Source organism: Moschus berezovskii, chromosome 10 (assembly GCF_049115385.1).
Source record: "Moschus berezovskii isolate FMDL1 chromosome 10, NW_MosBer_1.0, whole genome shotgun sequence".
Classification (NCBI taxonomy): Eukaryota; Metazoa; Chordata; class Mammalia; order Artiodactyla; family Moschidae; genus Moschus; species Moschus berezovskii.
The window spans coordinates 86754902-86770609 of NC_142469.1; the positions used below are offsets into that span (position 1 = coordinate 86754902).

The following is a 15708-nucleotide window of genomic DNA, read 5'->3' on the forward strand; positions in this document are numbered from 1 at the left end:
CTTAATAATAAGAAAAACAAAAATTTTAAATTCCCAGAAATAAACTGAAATATTTCAAAATGCAAGCAAAATAACTGCACATTAGCTAAATATAGATACAACCTGATCAAGAGCAACATTGAAACTCTAATTTTAATATGAACCAAATCTCATGCGTGTCAGTGTATGTATGTGTCTGTAAACATGAAGTTTTGTTTGACTTGAAAAATAAATAATAAAAATAAATATTAAATATTTATTTCTCATGCTATATATAGCATGATCATACACCACAGATTATATACTACTATTGTAACTTTAAAGTGACTATTCCAAAGAAAAGAAATACATGAGAAAATAATGCAATTCTTGAGACTTCTTGAAAATGAGAAGTCATAACAGTTTAGTGACTGAATAAAATTATAACCCAACAGTAGAATGCAAGTCAAGTTCACAAAAGAGTTTGTACGATAATCCTCAACCTGCTTAATTCAGGAAGAGAGTTCCAAGTATTGAACATGTCTCCTAAAAGTAGGGTTCAACATTAACAACAATCTGAGTAGCAATATTAATATAAATAGAAACAAGAGAGAAAATTCAAAAATGTATTCAGAAGTTTGATAATATTGATAACATTATATAATCAAATATGTGGCTATTATTAAAATTTTTTTTTAAAAACAAAGAAAATTGAAACTTGTGGTGTGGTACCATTATTACCCCATTGGTAGTATTACAGAAAAACATTTTTAACAAAATATTTTAAATTTTTTCAATAAAATAAAAATTTTCTAAAATATTTTATGAATAAATATTTTTCATTCTTGAAAAATAAATCAGATATCAGATTATTTAACAATGTTATCCGTTAAATTATCAGATCATTATAGTTAAGATGTAGGTCCTTTTAGTTTACATCATATATGAAATTGCATATACAATGTATTGTATACATATTCTTATACATAGTAATATAGTATGTGTGTATTCAGTCACTCACTCATGTCCAATTCTTTGTGGCCCCATGGACTGTAGCCTGCCAGGCTCCTCCGCCTATGGAATTTTCCAGGCAATATACTGCAGTGGGGTGTCATTTCCTACTCCAGGGGATCTTCCTGACCCAAGGATTGAACCCACGTCTCTTGCATCTCTTGCACTTCTTGCACTGGCAGGAGGATTCTTTACCACTACTGCCACCTGGGAAGCCCAGTAATATATGATATATTTATTATATAGTGAATATACTATATATAAATATATATATGTATGTGTATATGAAGCTAAAGTGACATATGCACCTTTTAACTACAAGGTCCTGAAAATTTAGAGTTTAAAAGAATAACATTATGTAATATGATGAGCATATATATTGTAATCTTTCATACATACCTATTTGTACCCTTACCTTATTATTAGCAAGAAGAACGGTTATTGATTGACCAAAGATTCTCACCCTGAGACCCATGGTTCTTTAGGTTTTTAATGGATGATACTTGAAAGATTTATAAAATACCTAGAGTCAATATAAAATTTATCTGTGATAGTTTACACTTTTCTGAAGAGTGACTCTCCAACTTTCCTAAAGGTTAAGAGCAACTATTTGAGATACAAGAAAGCCAATAGAAAGCCAACAGAGAAAAGAGAAAGAAAGAAAGAGAAATGGTGGAGTAGTTAGTATGTATGTCATGGTATGGATTTAAACCTTACCTCTCCCACATGGCTATGGAATCCTCTTTAAGTTTCTTTTTTGAAATTTTAATTCAAAATTATTGAGGTAATTATGATACTACTACAGAATAAACTAAGTAGATTACATACACACTCATCTGGTGGCTATTGCAAGAAAGGATGGTTGAATTCACCAGAGTAAATGGTTGAACTCACCAGAATTATAGCTCATCACAGCTACACAGAATCACCCAAATATCCAAACATTTAGCAATGTACAATAAGATGGCCATGCCAAGTTCTGAGTTATAATTTTACAATTTGGGATATATGATGCCTATTTTATATTCAAATCATATTCAGATGATATCTATTTCACTATAATACAAATGTCTTCACACCTTTTAATCACATGCTTAGAAGTTACAGATATGTTATTTCTATAGTTGTGATTAATTGCACAAAGATTTGTTCCACCTTTTGAATTTTCTATTAATTTACTCAAACAATGGAGATAAATACATGCACTAGTTATTAATAAAATTCACCAGGAAAAAAATGACTTGTATTTCAAATATTTGGATTTTGAATATTACACTCATAAGATCATTAAGTCAAAAAAGAAATTTATTTCATGCTCCCAAATAAAACAAATTTAAGATAAACGCCCTAGAGTTGGCTCTTGGAACAACTTCAATCTTGAAGCAATATTGACTTATACAAATATAGAGTTGAGTTTTGAATCACTTTTAATGTGAGGAATGCATACATTTTTAATGTCATTTAAAGTCTTGTTCAGAGAAAAATTGTAACAATGTTTGTTTTGCCTTTTCTGAGTCAATTGTGAAATCCTTTAATGAATTAGCTGAGATTTACTAAGAAAAATAATTGCTCAGTTCTGTTCTACTCAACAGAAATACAAGAGTACCTGCTTTTCAGGTAGTGAGTTGAATGGACAAAATCACAGTGCCATTTCCTGCTTCAAACTGTGCCCATTTAGTAATACAGAATTGGTCATCACATTCTTAGCATTGCTTTTCAGGGAAGTCATGCGTACTGCAGAGGAGCTGAGTAGGTAGCTGGTGGATCTCTCTCCATAGGACTTCCTTCCACAACAGAGCTGACTATTGAAATGTCTCCTGAAGCTTTCACTGAGCAGATAAAGAGCAAATGGATTGACACAGGAATTACAAAAGCTCAGAACCCGGGCAACCAAGGTGACAATCATGTGGCCTAGAGATGGGTCAATCTTGTTATAGTTGAAAGACCTGTACATGTAAAGGATGTGATTTGGAAACCAACAGAAGATGAAGCAGCCCACAAAGACCAGCACGATTTTGGCCAGGCGTTTCCGTGTTTCCATCTGCAAATATAAGGAAATAGTACCTCTGATTAAAATGAAAATGGAGGCAGCCACATTCTAAAACACACTGTGGTTCGAAAGATATAAAACTCAGCATAGCATGCAAATGCATCCAAAAGCACAAAAACGATTTTCCTTGCCAAGATAATGACTTTAACAATTTGATGTAGCCTATTTTGGTCATTACACTATTTTCACTTTAAAATGTTTGACAGTTTATAAAAGGCTATGTTCATGTTAAAACTGTGATCTTAAAAATTTCTTATTTTTAACTTTTCCTTTTGCTTAAAGCCTTATCATGATCACTATAAACATAAATCATTTCTGTTTGTATTAAACTCATTGAATTATAAAACCACAGAATAAATTCAAGCTTAAAAAATTTTAAATCAGAGTATTTTAAATAAGAAAAGTTGATCATTGAAATAGGGCATGACTTTTTAAAAATCCTATCCACACACACACAGAAAAAAAAACTCGAAATTTAATTTAAACTCCAGCCTCTCATAAATCAAAAGCATCTGACACAACTGTCATTTCTATAAACATTATTATGTTAGACTACGTACTCTTAAAATAAAAACATTTTCTTTTCATAAAATTCACCTAGTATGTTTAGTGTTTTATAGGAAGGTCTTCAGGAATGTGATAAAAAAAGACAAAATTCAAATATGAGACAGTAATCTTTTTAAATCTAAAAATCATTTTCTAACATCTAGAGCCCCAAGTTTAGCTCACATTTTTCTAATTTGTTTGAATATTTAAATAAGGCAACATGAAAGTGAAGACATAATTTACCAAGATATTTATAGTAGATAAGATATTTTCTGAGCTAAAACTATTGGTAATTGACTAGAATATGCCAGGGAAGTCTGGAAAGGTTTAGGATTAAAACAGATCTGACACTGGGGAGTAAGTAGTGGTGAATGATAAACAAAAGTGTAAGTGAGAAGGAGTCTAGATCAGGAAACAGAATGTGGCGCTCTGGATATAGTCCAGTAGCATCAATTAGACAACTTGGATGAATTAGGGAAGTGGATGTGAAGCTTACATTACTAAGCATGGCCCTCCACAGCAGGATGAGCCTAGATACCAGAATTTCACTGCAGTATACATTTATTTACTATTCATTTATTGGAAAAGCTATAAAGTTGAATTAGACCAAGTATGACATTGGCACCAGCCCGCCCTCTGCTCCCTTTCACTCTTATTTTGAGGCCCTCTGTTTCCAGTCTCCTGCTTTGGTATTCTAACCAAACCTCACCCCCAGTCCCTAGATAGTGTCCTAGTCCTTTTCTGATGTAACCTTCCCCCAGAGTTTCTGGCATCCCTTGTGGGCTAATGGGAGAAGAAAAATTAATTGAATAAATGTATACTCAAAATGTGACTCAGAGGGTAAAGAATCTGCCTGCAATGCAGAAGACCTGGGTCTGATCCCTGTGTCAGGAAGATCCCCTGGAGAAAGGGATCTTCCCAACCTAGTCCATAGGGTCGCAAATAGTCAGACACAACTGAAGCGACTTTGCAAACACGCATACTTAAAGTGTGAAATTTTTTCTGGTTTGTTATGTGTTTCTTTGCATAAACATTTGCCCCTAAAGAAAAGCCACCAGAGACATTCTAACAGGCATGTTCAGGTGTCAGATAAATTGGACCTCAGTGGGCTTTTACAGCTAAGACCTGGCCACAATATAGAGACCCCTATCTCCAACATCCCTTCTAGTTCAGGCTACTGTGTGTCCCAGTATCCTCTTACTATTCTAATCATTCCTGGTATTGAAAGCCCATGAACTCGAACTCAAAATAGCACTGACTGCTTCTCACCAGCATGCCTTCAACATACACACCTACAGAGCTTACCTGTTTTTTGGTATGTTCATTGTATTCTCCTGGAAGATTATGTGCACTTTTAATTAAGGTCTTTGCAATGTGATAATAATAAACACTAATGATAACAAGTGGTATGAGGAAGTAGACCAAGAAGATGAGCACTGAATGAATCTTTGGATGTAATTCATCCGTCTGAGGGTAGGGTATACACGCCATGAAGCTGCCATTATCCAAGCTGCCAATGCGTGCCACTTGGGAAAATATGGCTTCGGGAATAGCCAACAGCACGGAGACCACCCAGATGCCCACGGACTTCACACAGGTCCACAGCACTGCTCCTGATGTCTGGATATCCATGGGGTTTACAATGGCTCTGTACCTGGGCAGACAGCACATCTCAAATTATTCTCTTAAGAAAGAAAAAGTTAAAAGAGAAAGGAAAAGAGAGAGAGATTTTACTAAGATGCCAACCTGTTTACCATAGCCAAGACACGGAAGCAACCTAGATGTCCATCAGCAGAGGAATGAATAAAGAAGATATGGTACAGATACACAATGGAATACTACTCAGCCATTAAAAAGAGTGAAATAATGTCACTTGCAGCAACATGGATGGACGTAGAGATTGTCACACTGAGTTAACAAAGTCAGATAGAGAAGGAGGAATATCATATGACCTCCCTTTTATAAAGAATCCTTAAAAAATAATACAAATAAACTTATTTACAAAACAGAGATAGACTCATAGACTTAGAGAATGAAAAAAATATTTTTTTTACACTTAGTAATGTAAAAAAAAAAAAATGAATGTGGTTTTCAAGATTAAGGATGGGAGGAAGGATAGGAATTTACATGTATACACCACTACATTTAAAATGGATGACTGACTATATAGCACAGGGGACTCTACTCAATGTCATATGGTAGCCTGGATGGGAGGGGGGTTTGGGGGAGAATGGATACATGTATATGTATGGCTGAGTCCCTTTGCTGTTCACCTGAAACTATCACAACATTGTTAATTGGTTATCAGTTCAGTTCAGTTCAGTCGCTCAGTCGTGTCCGACTCTTTGCGACCCCATGAATCACAGCACGCCAGGCCTCCCTGTCCATCACCAACTCCCGGAGTTCACTCAAACTCATGTCCATCGAGTCAGTGATGCCATCCAGCCATCTCATTCTCTGTCATCCCCTTCTCCGGCCCCCAATCCTTCCCAGCATCAGAGTCTTTTCCAGTGAGTCAACTCTTCGCATGAGGTGGCCAAAGTATTGGAGTTTCAGCTTTAGCATCAGTCCTTCCAATGAACACCCAGGATTGATCTCCTTTAGAATGGACTGATTGGATCTCCTTGCAGTCCAAGGGACTCTCAAGAGTCTTCTCCAGCATAAAACAAATTTTTTAAGTTTTTTTAAAAAGAGAGAGGTGCTAACACCCCAAGCTGTTATGTAGTGTGTGAAATAACTAAGAATCCTGATGTCTCTCTATCCACAAGTCATTCCACTGCTTATGAGCACAGAAAAGATAAGAAAAATACTTTAAATTGTCATTTCCCAAACTTCAATAATTTGCTTACATCCTTCACAAGTATTTTCTCCATCTACACATACTGCAAGTATTATCATATATGGAATAATTTTAATTAAAAACTTTTATTTCCAATTACTATGGCAATTAATATAATATATAATCATAAAATATAAAATGTTCACAAAATAGTATTATTAAAATTTACCTGAATACTTTTCTAGAGCTTCTGAGATTGGGTCTCCTACCTTTTTTTCCCCCCAAAGGACATTGAGAAACCTTAGAGAAGAATTTAGACTGGGGTTTTCTCTCTAATTTAGTCATAAGGACAGAAAGAACTGGAAATGGAATAGCATTCTGTCTTTATAGCTCAAATTTCTTTAATGTCAAGACCTCATGAAGTCTTCTCCCACCTAACACCATCATAGTGGTAAATGAACCACACTCCAGGACACGATAGCTTCAACAATCCAAGCCTTCTATACCTCATTCAATTGCACATGACTATTAAGTAAGTTAATAATAATGCAAATAGAACAAAATCATATGTAAATCTCAAATTATTTATATCTATCTTTAAAAGCATTTCAGGGTACCCATATACCTAGGAGGTTAACAAGATACAGAAAAAAGTGATTTTAGTCAAACAAATTAGCACTGTTATTTCATCTCTGATATCCTTTAGAATATCACTTAAGATCTTTTTCTGCCTCTGTAAGGTGGGGATAGAAACATCTCCCTGAAAGTGATTAGAAAAACTGTACAAAGCACCTATTACAATGCCTGGCACCTAGTTAGTTACCAAGCCATGGTCCTGTGCCTTCTCTTTATTTATGTTTGAGTTAGTCTGATATTTCAAAAACTCAGAATATTTTAAGCTACAAAACAAGCAGATAAAGTTTCCCTCTGAGATTCTGTAAGAATTCATCCCATTGCCCATAGGAGAGGAGCAGCTCCCAACCTCAATAAAATAGTCTTTCTCCTTCCTAACTTGCACCAGGTGTCATTTCCAGACCCTCAACAGGAAAATGGCAGTTCACATTTTCATCTAGAGGGTCTTCCCAAGAAATATACAGAAATGAAAGCAAAGCAACAACAAGCAGCTTCAACTCCAAATTTAATGAAGTTGCAAACACAACACAGACCTTGCACATGGCAGAACTCAACAGGCATGAGTTTCTTTCTCCTATTCTGATTGAGTGTTCTTCCAAAACTGAAAGAATTACAATCAGTAACTAGAATGAGCTAATGTAACTGCTTTTCTAAACTTTATCAGATGACTACATTCAAATAGGTTGATTTGTTTTTGAAATCAGAGAGCACTGAGTGCTACAAAGAAAATTAGAAGTCTCTCATTCCATCTCTGGTCCCACCCCTGAGTCAAAACAAATTTCAAATCATTACCTCCTTACGTCCAAGAAATGTACTTCTGCCATTGTCTCTTGAATTAAATATTACAGACATTAGCTCTTGACATCCTGTTATGATATTTAAAGATTTTCTTTCTTATACCACCTTTATTCTTCTCATTCCTAACTTCCTGATTTAGTAAGATATATTACATTTTTACAAGATAGTCAATGCAGTATTATTATGGCTAAACAGATATTGCTCACTGCAGAGTTAAGTAGTATATAATGATGATGTTTTAAACTTAACTTTTCAGTCTGCCATTAAATAGGAAAAGCCATTAAGAATTTCTTATACCAGGGAAAGTAATAATACATCTTAATGGTGAAGAGTCCAGGTTTTGAATTGGGTTCAGATAATGGTTCCATCACTGTGAGATCGTGGAAATGTTGCTTAATTTCGAGTCTTAATTTTCTTCACTTTAAAATGGTAATAATTACAGTGCCTATTTCATAGTGTTGTGAGGATAAGAAACACACAAAAAACGTTAGCACAGAACTAAGGGCAATTAATCTTACACCTATCTCCAAATCCATAAGAAATTAAAATGTTCAGTGAGATGAAGTATGAGGAGGTTAATTACTAATCAACACTTGATTACTATGTTCTGGAAGAAAAATAGAAGTGTAAACATATAACAAAACATTTCCAAACCACTTGAAGTGTATATTGGAATGTACTATGTAATTTCACCACTAGTCATTCCAGTTCCTTGATTTAAATTTTCAAAATGCACACTGGGAAGCAAGAGTAGGCTCTGAACCACACAGAAGAGGCAACCTGCTTTATGCTATTATTAAAGTACTCACATTATGTTTACAAAGTACATGACACACATAAACTGAAAAAACTCAGTAAATATATAAAGAATAGCATTTTCTCTATCCTTTGCCAGAGCCAATTTACCAATCTCCAAGACAATAGATTGAGAAAAGTAGTATGAAATAAACTCAAGCTCTAGGTCTTGCTACTGATATCACTTTTAAAAATGAAAGCATAAAGAGAGTAACTATTTTAATGATAGCTCTTCATTAAGTTTTATTCTAATCACTAAGTAGAATTTTTTCACATTCTGATTAAAATGGGCTCCATGAATAAGGGCAACTAAACTAAAAAGTCACCTTTTACTTCTGATATACAAAAAAGTTTTAAAAGATAATACTGAATAGAAATGGTCATAGAAACAAAATGAGATGCATAACTTACTCAAAGTCACCCATCTTTATAGGAATGTGGTTTTAGAAAGAATACATTACACAAACTAAAAGGTCAGTAGTATTTAGTTTAAAAGACAATGGCTCTCAATTCTCTATTGAATATTGTCTTTTCATCAATGAAGATTAACTTCTCAATGCCAAAGTGATGTAAGGGTATTATTACAAATGCCAGGAAATTTAGATGGACTCATTTTTCATTAATAATTTAATATGCAAATTAAAGCGAAGGATCATGAACATCACCTTAATCATTCAAATTAAATTGTTTATCTCAACAGTTTAAGTCAACAACCCACTCCTAAGGAAATTTAACCAGGGTTCCATGCAATGATGTCTAATTACACATTTCTCCCCACACCCATCCAGATATTCCTCCTGCTTAAATTCCCCAAATCATGATTGTAGAGAGTCTGGTATAGGGTACTGGACCAAGAGTCAACAGGACTGGATTCTCCTCCCAGGCCTGCCTGGGCTTCAATATACTCATCTGAAAAATAACACAGTTGAACTAGTTGATCCATAAGGTAGAATAATAGACGTTTCCCACTCTTGAAATATATGAAAAGCAGACTGATATCAAAGATGTGTTTTTCAGCACTATTTCAAGATACTAAAACTTAGTATCTTATTTATTGGTAGGGGAAAAAAAATCATATCACTGGACTTCAGGTAATAAAACTAGAAGAATGTATAAAGTCATGTCTGAAGAACATGTACTATTCTAGATGTTTTTGCTTCAAATAAATAGCAGCATTTAGTCAGTGAAATAAGTCTTCTCCTTATTTGGAAAATCAAAATCAAACACTTTCCTAGTATTAAGGCAGACAGTCTTACCTATCAGGTTATTAAACTACTGAATAAGGAAAGTGCACCTCTAAGTTTTTAGGGACACACCAAAGGCTTCTACAAGATTGTTGCACATCTATTCTATAGCTTTTCTATGAAATGGATAATGAACATCCCCAAAGTGTGTGTGACTCAATGGACATGAGTTTGAGCAAACTCAGGGAGATAGTGAAGGACAGGGAAGTCTGGCCGTGCTGCCGTTCTTTGGGTCGCAAAGACTCACACACGACTTAGCGACTGAACAACAAAAAAGTGTGTGGAGGGGAAAGGCTAGGCTGTGCAATTTTAAACTAATGCAAATATATTTAAAATAATGATTTTCTTTTTTTCTTTCAAGCTTCACATCTCTGTCCATTTTAGCTCCTTTTACTCTAATTCTCGGATAGAGTTTCTCCTCTTCCCTCCTCCTCCCTGCCCTTTCCTTACCGCTCCTTGCCCAGGCACCCTTCCGCCCCTCTGCACGGCCGCGGCCTCTGCCCTTACCTGTCGGCACTGAGGGCAGTGAGAGTGAACACGGACACCCCAACGGAGGTGAGCTGGATCACCGGGATGAGCTTGCAGCCCACCTTCCCGAACATCCACTCGTCGAAGAAGTAGCGCGAAGCATCCACCGGCACGCAGGTGAGCAGCAGCAGCACGTCCCCAGCGGCCAGGTTAGAGATGAAGATGTTGGGGACGCTCCTCATGGCGCTGTTGGTGATGAAGATCTTCACCAACATGATGTTGCCCAGCAAGCCCACTGTGATGATGAGCAGGTAGAGGGACGGGATCACACAGCGGATCACCAACTCCGCGGTGGTCCCGTCCCGGGCGGGGAGGAAACCCCTTTCCGACATCCCGGGAACGAAACCGCTCCGATTCCCGCCCGCGGGCTGGGAGAGGTTGGAAAGAGACTCGGGTGGCATAGTCTCTTTTCCAGGAGAGTTCACTGGAGTTTCCGTGCGGCCAGGTGCCCAGAAGAGTGCAACTCACTCTTAGGCTGAATGGATTTCCCTCGCCAGGACAAGCTTCCCGCCCGCGAGGATCGGGTCACACCGCCTGGTCCTCAGGAAGACCCGGCGGGTGAGAAGTGTCCGCACGCTCCAGCCCTTCACTGTTAGAAGGGTCGCGTTGGCTCCTGCTGGCTCCGAATTAAAAAAAAAAAAAAAAAGCAAAGCAGTTGAGTCTTTGTTCCAGTCCTCAATGGATTGTCCTCGCTTCTAGTTATCGCTCTGGAATTAATTGAAGTACCTGTCAGACTTTTCGCGGGGAAGGCAGGAAGTCATCCTGTCGCTGTCCAGACGCTGAAACGCTAGGCACTAGCAGTGGGGCGGCTGGCACTTTGCTGGTCCCACAGCTTTGCTCTTCTTCCTGCAGTTCCTGCAGTGTTGTGTGGGATTGGAGGGGCTCCGAGTCCTTTTTCTCGCGGAGCCTCCCTCTATAGATCCATCCTTACCCGCCTCCAAGCAGGATGCGCCCCAGACTGAAGTTTGTGAACCTCTGAAGATTTGGGGGCTGAGCTGGTGAGTCCCTGATCCTCTCACACTGAATTTAGGAAAGAAAAGGAGTGACAAAGGAGGAAGTAAATGAATAGTATTCCCTCACTAGTTTTCTTCCTTGATCCACTTTTCTCACTCCAAAGATAGAAACTCTTTCCTATAGTCAGCATATTGTTTTTTTTAACTTACATTTCATTGAAATAAAGCATGTATAAGGTACTGCTACTGCTACTGCTAAGTCACTTCAGTCGTGTCCGACTCTGTGCGACCCCATAGACGGAAGCCCACCAGGCTCCCCCGTCCCTGGGATTCTCCAGGCAAGAACACTGGAATGGGTTGCCATTTCCTTCTCCAATGTGTGAAAGTGAAAAGTGAAAGTGAAGTCGCCCAGTCGTGTCCGACCCCTAGTGACCCCACGGACTGCAGCCCACCAGGTTCTTCCATCCATGGGATTTTCCAGGCAGTAGTACTGGAGTGGCTTGCCATTACACAATTCTTAAATGTACAGATCAGATATACACCATTCAGAACCTACAATCTAAGCACTGTCCCCCAATGTAACCCCTGTTTGTTCTGCCTTTTATCATCTGAAACAAGTTTACCTATTTTTGAGCATTATATAAGTGGAATTATAAAGTGTCCAACCATGTGTTAAACACTTCTTTGGGCTTCCCTGGTAGCTCAGATGGTAAAGAACCAGAACCTGCCTGCAATGCAGGAGATCCCAGTTTGATCAGGAAGATCCCCTGGAGAAGTGATAGGCCACCCCCTCCAGTGTTCTTGGGCTTCCCTAGTGGCTCAGATAGTAAAGAATCTGCTTGTAATGCAGGAGGCCTGGGTTCGATCCCTGTGGAGGGACGATCCCTTAGAGGAGGGCATGGCAACCCACTCCAGTATTCTTGCCTGGAGAATTCCATGGACAGAGGACACTGACAGGCTCCTCTGGGATTGCAGAGAGTCCACGGGGTCCCAGGGTCAGACACAACTGAGTGACCTTCACTTACTTACGCTGAACCAGCTTATTTTACTCAACATTATATCTGTGAGGTCCACCCATGCTTTTGTGTATAGTAGTTTTCATTGCTGTATAGTATTCTAGTATAAATATACCATTGTTTGGATATCCCTTCTAATGTTGCTTGACGTTAGCTTTAACTAACTTGAATAATATTTCTGAAAATATTCTTCTGCCTGTTTTCTGGTGCACATTTGAATTCCAGATGTGGATTTGCTAGGTCACAGTGATTAAGAATGTTCAACTTGAGCAGAAATTAACAATTTTTCAAAGTGAATTCCAAGGTTTTCTTCTTTTGCATGTCTATGACTGAGCAATTTCACCCCATGTATATACTCAACATATATCTGATACTGATACAGTGTTTTAAATAGAATGTCACTAAGAACAAAATAACTTTCCAAATACACACCATTTTAGTCTAATGTAAACCTCTCAGAAGCGGCACAGTTCTGAAGTTAACTAAATAACACTTTTCACATTAGGAAATAAACATTTGGCTAGTTCTTGATTAAAGGATAAAATTGTATGATAGCAAGAAAATTGGTCAAGGACTGCCTATAACGATCTAATGTGATGAAACGTTCCAAGCCATTTGTAAAATTTAAGTAATTGTTTCAGATATTACTGACCAAGAATAGCATTTAATTATCATAGTTTAATTAGACAAGGTAAACATTTGCATTATAATCAGTTTTATGTTTTTCTAACTCAGTTACAAGTCCTAATTATACTCTTCTTGGATTTCATTACTTTAAAACAGTCTGTTATTGAAGTTAGCTAAATAGAATGTTTATAATAATACATTTGAATATGTGTTAATGAACTTTATATATCATAGATAGCAAAGCAATTGATATTACATGTAAGTTGAAATGTCTCTAGGAATTTTATCTTGTTATTTAAATTTTTACTTAGCATCCAATCTCATTATGCAAAATAAGTTAACTAAAACCAATCGTCTAAACTCTGAAATCTCTCAGCCTTTCAAATTGCAACTATCCATCTTAGCCTATTTTATATGAAAATATATTGTAGTTTAAATTGCTCTATGCATAGTTTTATTCTCTTCTGATTGTATTTGGACAATATTAATGATTTAGAAAAGAAAAATGTCTAGTCTAAAACTGGATTAAAAAATAGTCCATTGCCTAGATGCAGAAATAAAGCATCTGAATTATTGATCTTTTCTGTTCAAGTGAATCCTTATGCATTTACTCAAAGGCTTGGGTTGTGGAAGTAAAGAGTATAATAAATGTTTAAATAATGATGACCTTCCTGATATTTTATTAAAATATGTTACAAATTTATTACATTATGTATGGATTATTTTAATAGATCACAAGTTACATATAGGTACATGAGTGTTGTCTTGTTTGTATAGAATCAATATCATTAGAGATAAATACTACTGAAAGGACAAGCGTTTTTATTGAAATCATTAGGTTCTTCAGCATTATATCTAATTTAATGTGAATCTTAGTTTTACATATGAAACAATCAGAATTCACACAGACAAAATAACTTGCTTAATTTCATAAATACACTAGTAAAACTATATTGAAGTTTTTTTCAAAACTATTTTGAAGTTTATTATATTTGACTTCAAAGTCTATTGTATTTCACTGTTCCCAGGGAATAAAATTGCCTGGAAAAATGTGATTTCTATATAATTGAAGGGTGTATTTTTAATACTGACATTTTCGATGTTGTAACACATTTCATTGCCTTAAATTGAACAAATACTGTTCAGAACTATATATAAACATTTCTTGCTGTTTCAAACTCATGCAAATAAGTTGGAAATCACAACCAAAAATAAGGACAAAATCAGTCAACTGAAACTACGCCAATGATGGCACAGACAACATATAAGTAGATAAGAATATTTTAAATGTTAGTAAAACCTTATTTTTGTGAGTTTGAGGAGGAAGAGGGAAACTAAAATATAAGGAGAGACTTGGAGAGTATAAAAATACATATATGGAATTTATGTAAAAGAAAAAGCAATATTTGTGATGGAAAGCTTTATAGGATTAACAGCTGATCAAATAATATAGTACAGAGAGAATAAGACTGAAAATAATGAATAAAGTATCAGAGCACTCTGGGAAAATTTCAGTGACCTAATATACCTATAATTAGGTTATCAAAGGACAGGAAACAAAGGGAAAAGTTTCTAAATAGTTGAAGAAATAACAGCCCCCAATTTTTCAAATTTGAAGAAAGTAGATCCCAGGTAGAAGAAACATGAAGAAAATTCTACCAAGATTGAAGATTAGAAGTTTTCCCACTAAGGTCAGGAACAAGGAAAGGATGTCCTCCTTTGTCCACTTTTATTCAACATTGTACTACAAGCTCTAGGACTTCAATAAGAAAAAAGAAAAGAAAATGAAAGGCATGTTGATTCAGAAGGAAGAAATAAAACAGTCCATATTTTATGAGAATGGCATGATTTTCTATGTAGAAAATCCAAAAATTCAACAACAAAAAACAGCTCCTGGAACTATTAATAATAAACAATTACAGCAAGGTTGCAGAATACAAGGTTAATATATGTCTATTTTTTTATATACCAGCAATAAACAACTGCAATTTTAAATAAAAATTAAAATTCCATTTATACTAGCAAACCCAAAAATAAAATACTTAGGTATAAATCTGACAAAATCTGTACCATATCTAAGATTATTAAAGCAGATGAATCCATGAGGAAAGAAAAAGGGCTCAAATACTGGAGACCGCATCATCTGTAACCATGGTGGCCTATGGGAGACCCACAGGCACACACAAATAAAAGTATATTTGGGGGTAATCACTACCACATGAGTTTGTCTTGTCTACATTTCTGTGTGTTTCCTAATTTCCTTCAGGCAGTTAGCATACAATGGATATGACATATACGGGAGATAAAACTGGACTACCCTGCCAAAGACACTATTACAGGAAATGAGACTAGGCATAGAGAAATCAGCACTAACAGAATTCACCTTTAATGCAAAGAGATATCCAAAGGATAAAAGCTTCTTGCAAAAATATTCAGCCCCATGATTTTTCATTTTAGAGAGAAGGCAAATGATAGCAAGCTTTTCAGTCTGGTAAAGAAGTTTTCACTAAATCTCTTCCAAAGGGAAGAGCTGTTAAGAAAATGAGAGTGAACAAAATAGTGGGAAGGAGCTTGTACTCCAAATCAAACAGGAATTTTAGATATATTATTACAAATAGAAGCTGACGTAGTCCAGGATGGGAGGACTATGTCTGGAATGACACCACAGACATTCGCCCTGTGAAACCCCTGTAATTGGTGAAAACTATAAATAAACATAAATAATCACCTAATGTCTCCAGAAATTTTTCAAGACACATACAGAAACTAA

The 15708-nt window shown here is 36.2% G+C and overlaps 1 protein-coding gene across 1 annotated transcript; it reads right to left on the reverse strand.

Annotated features, from left to right (window-relative positions):
* Positions 1-2608: 2608 nt before the first annotated feature.
* Positions 2609-10743, reverse strand: NMBR (neuromedin B receptor). Its single transcript, XM_055433570.2, has 3 exons — positions 10322-10743; positions 4871-5219; positions 2609-3010 (listed from the first exon to the last, which is right to left on the reverse strand). Exons 1-3 carry the CDS (start codon positions 10741-10743, stop codon positions 2609-2611), a joined length of 1173 nt encoding a protein of 390 aa, XP_055289545.1.
* Between the last annotated feature and the right edge of the window lie 4965 nt (positions 10744-15708).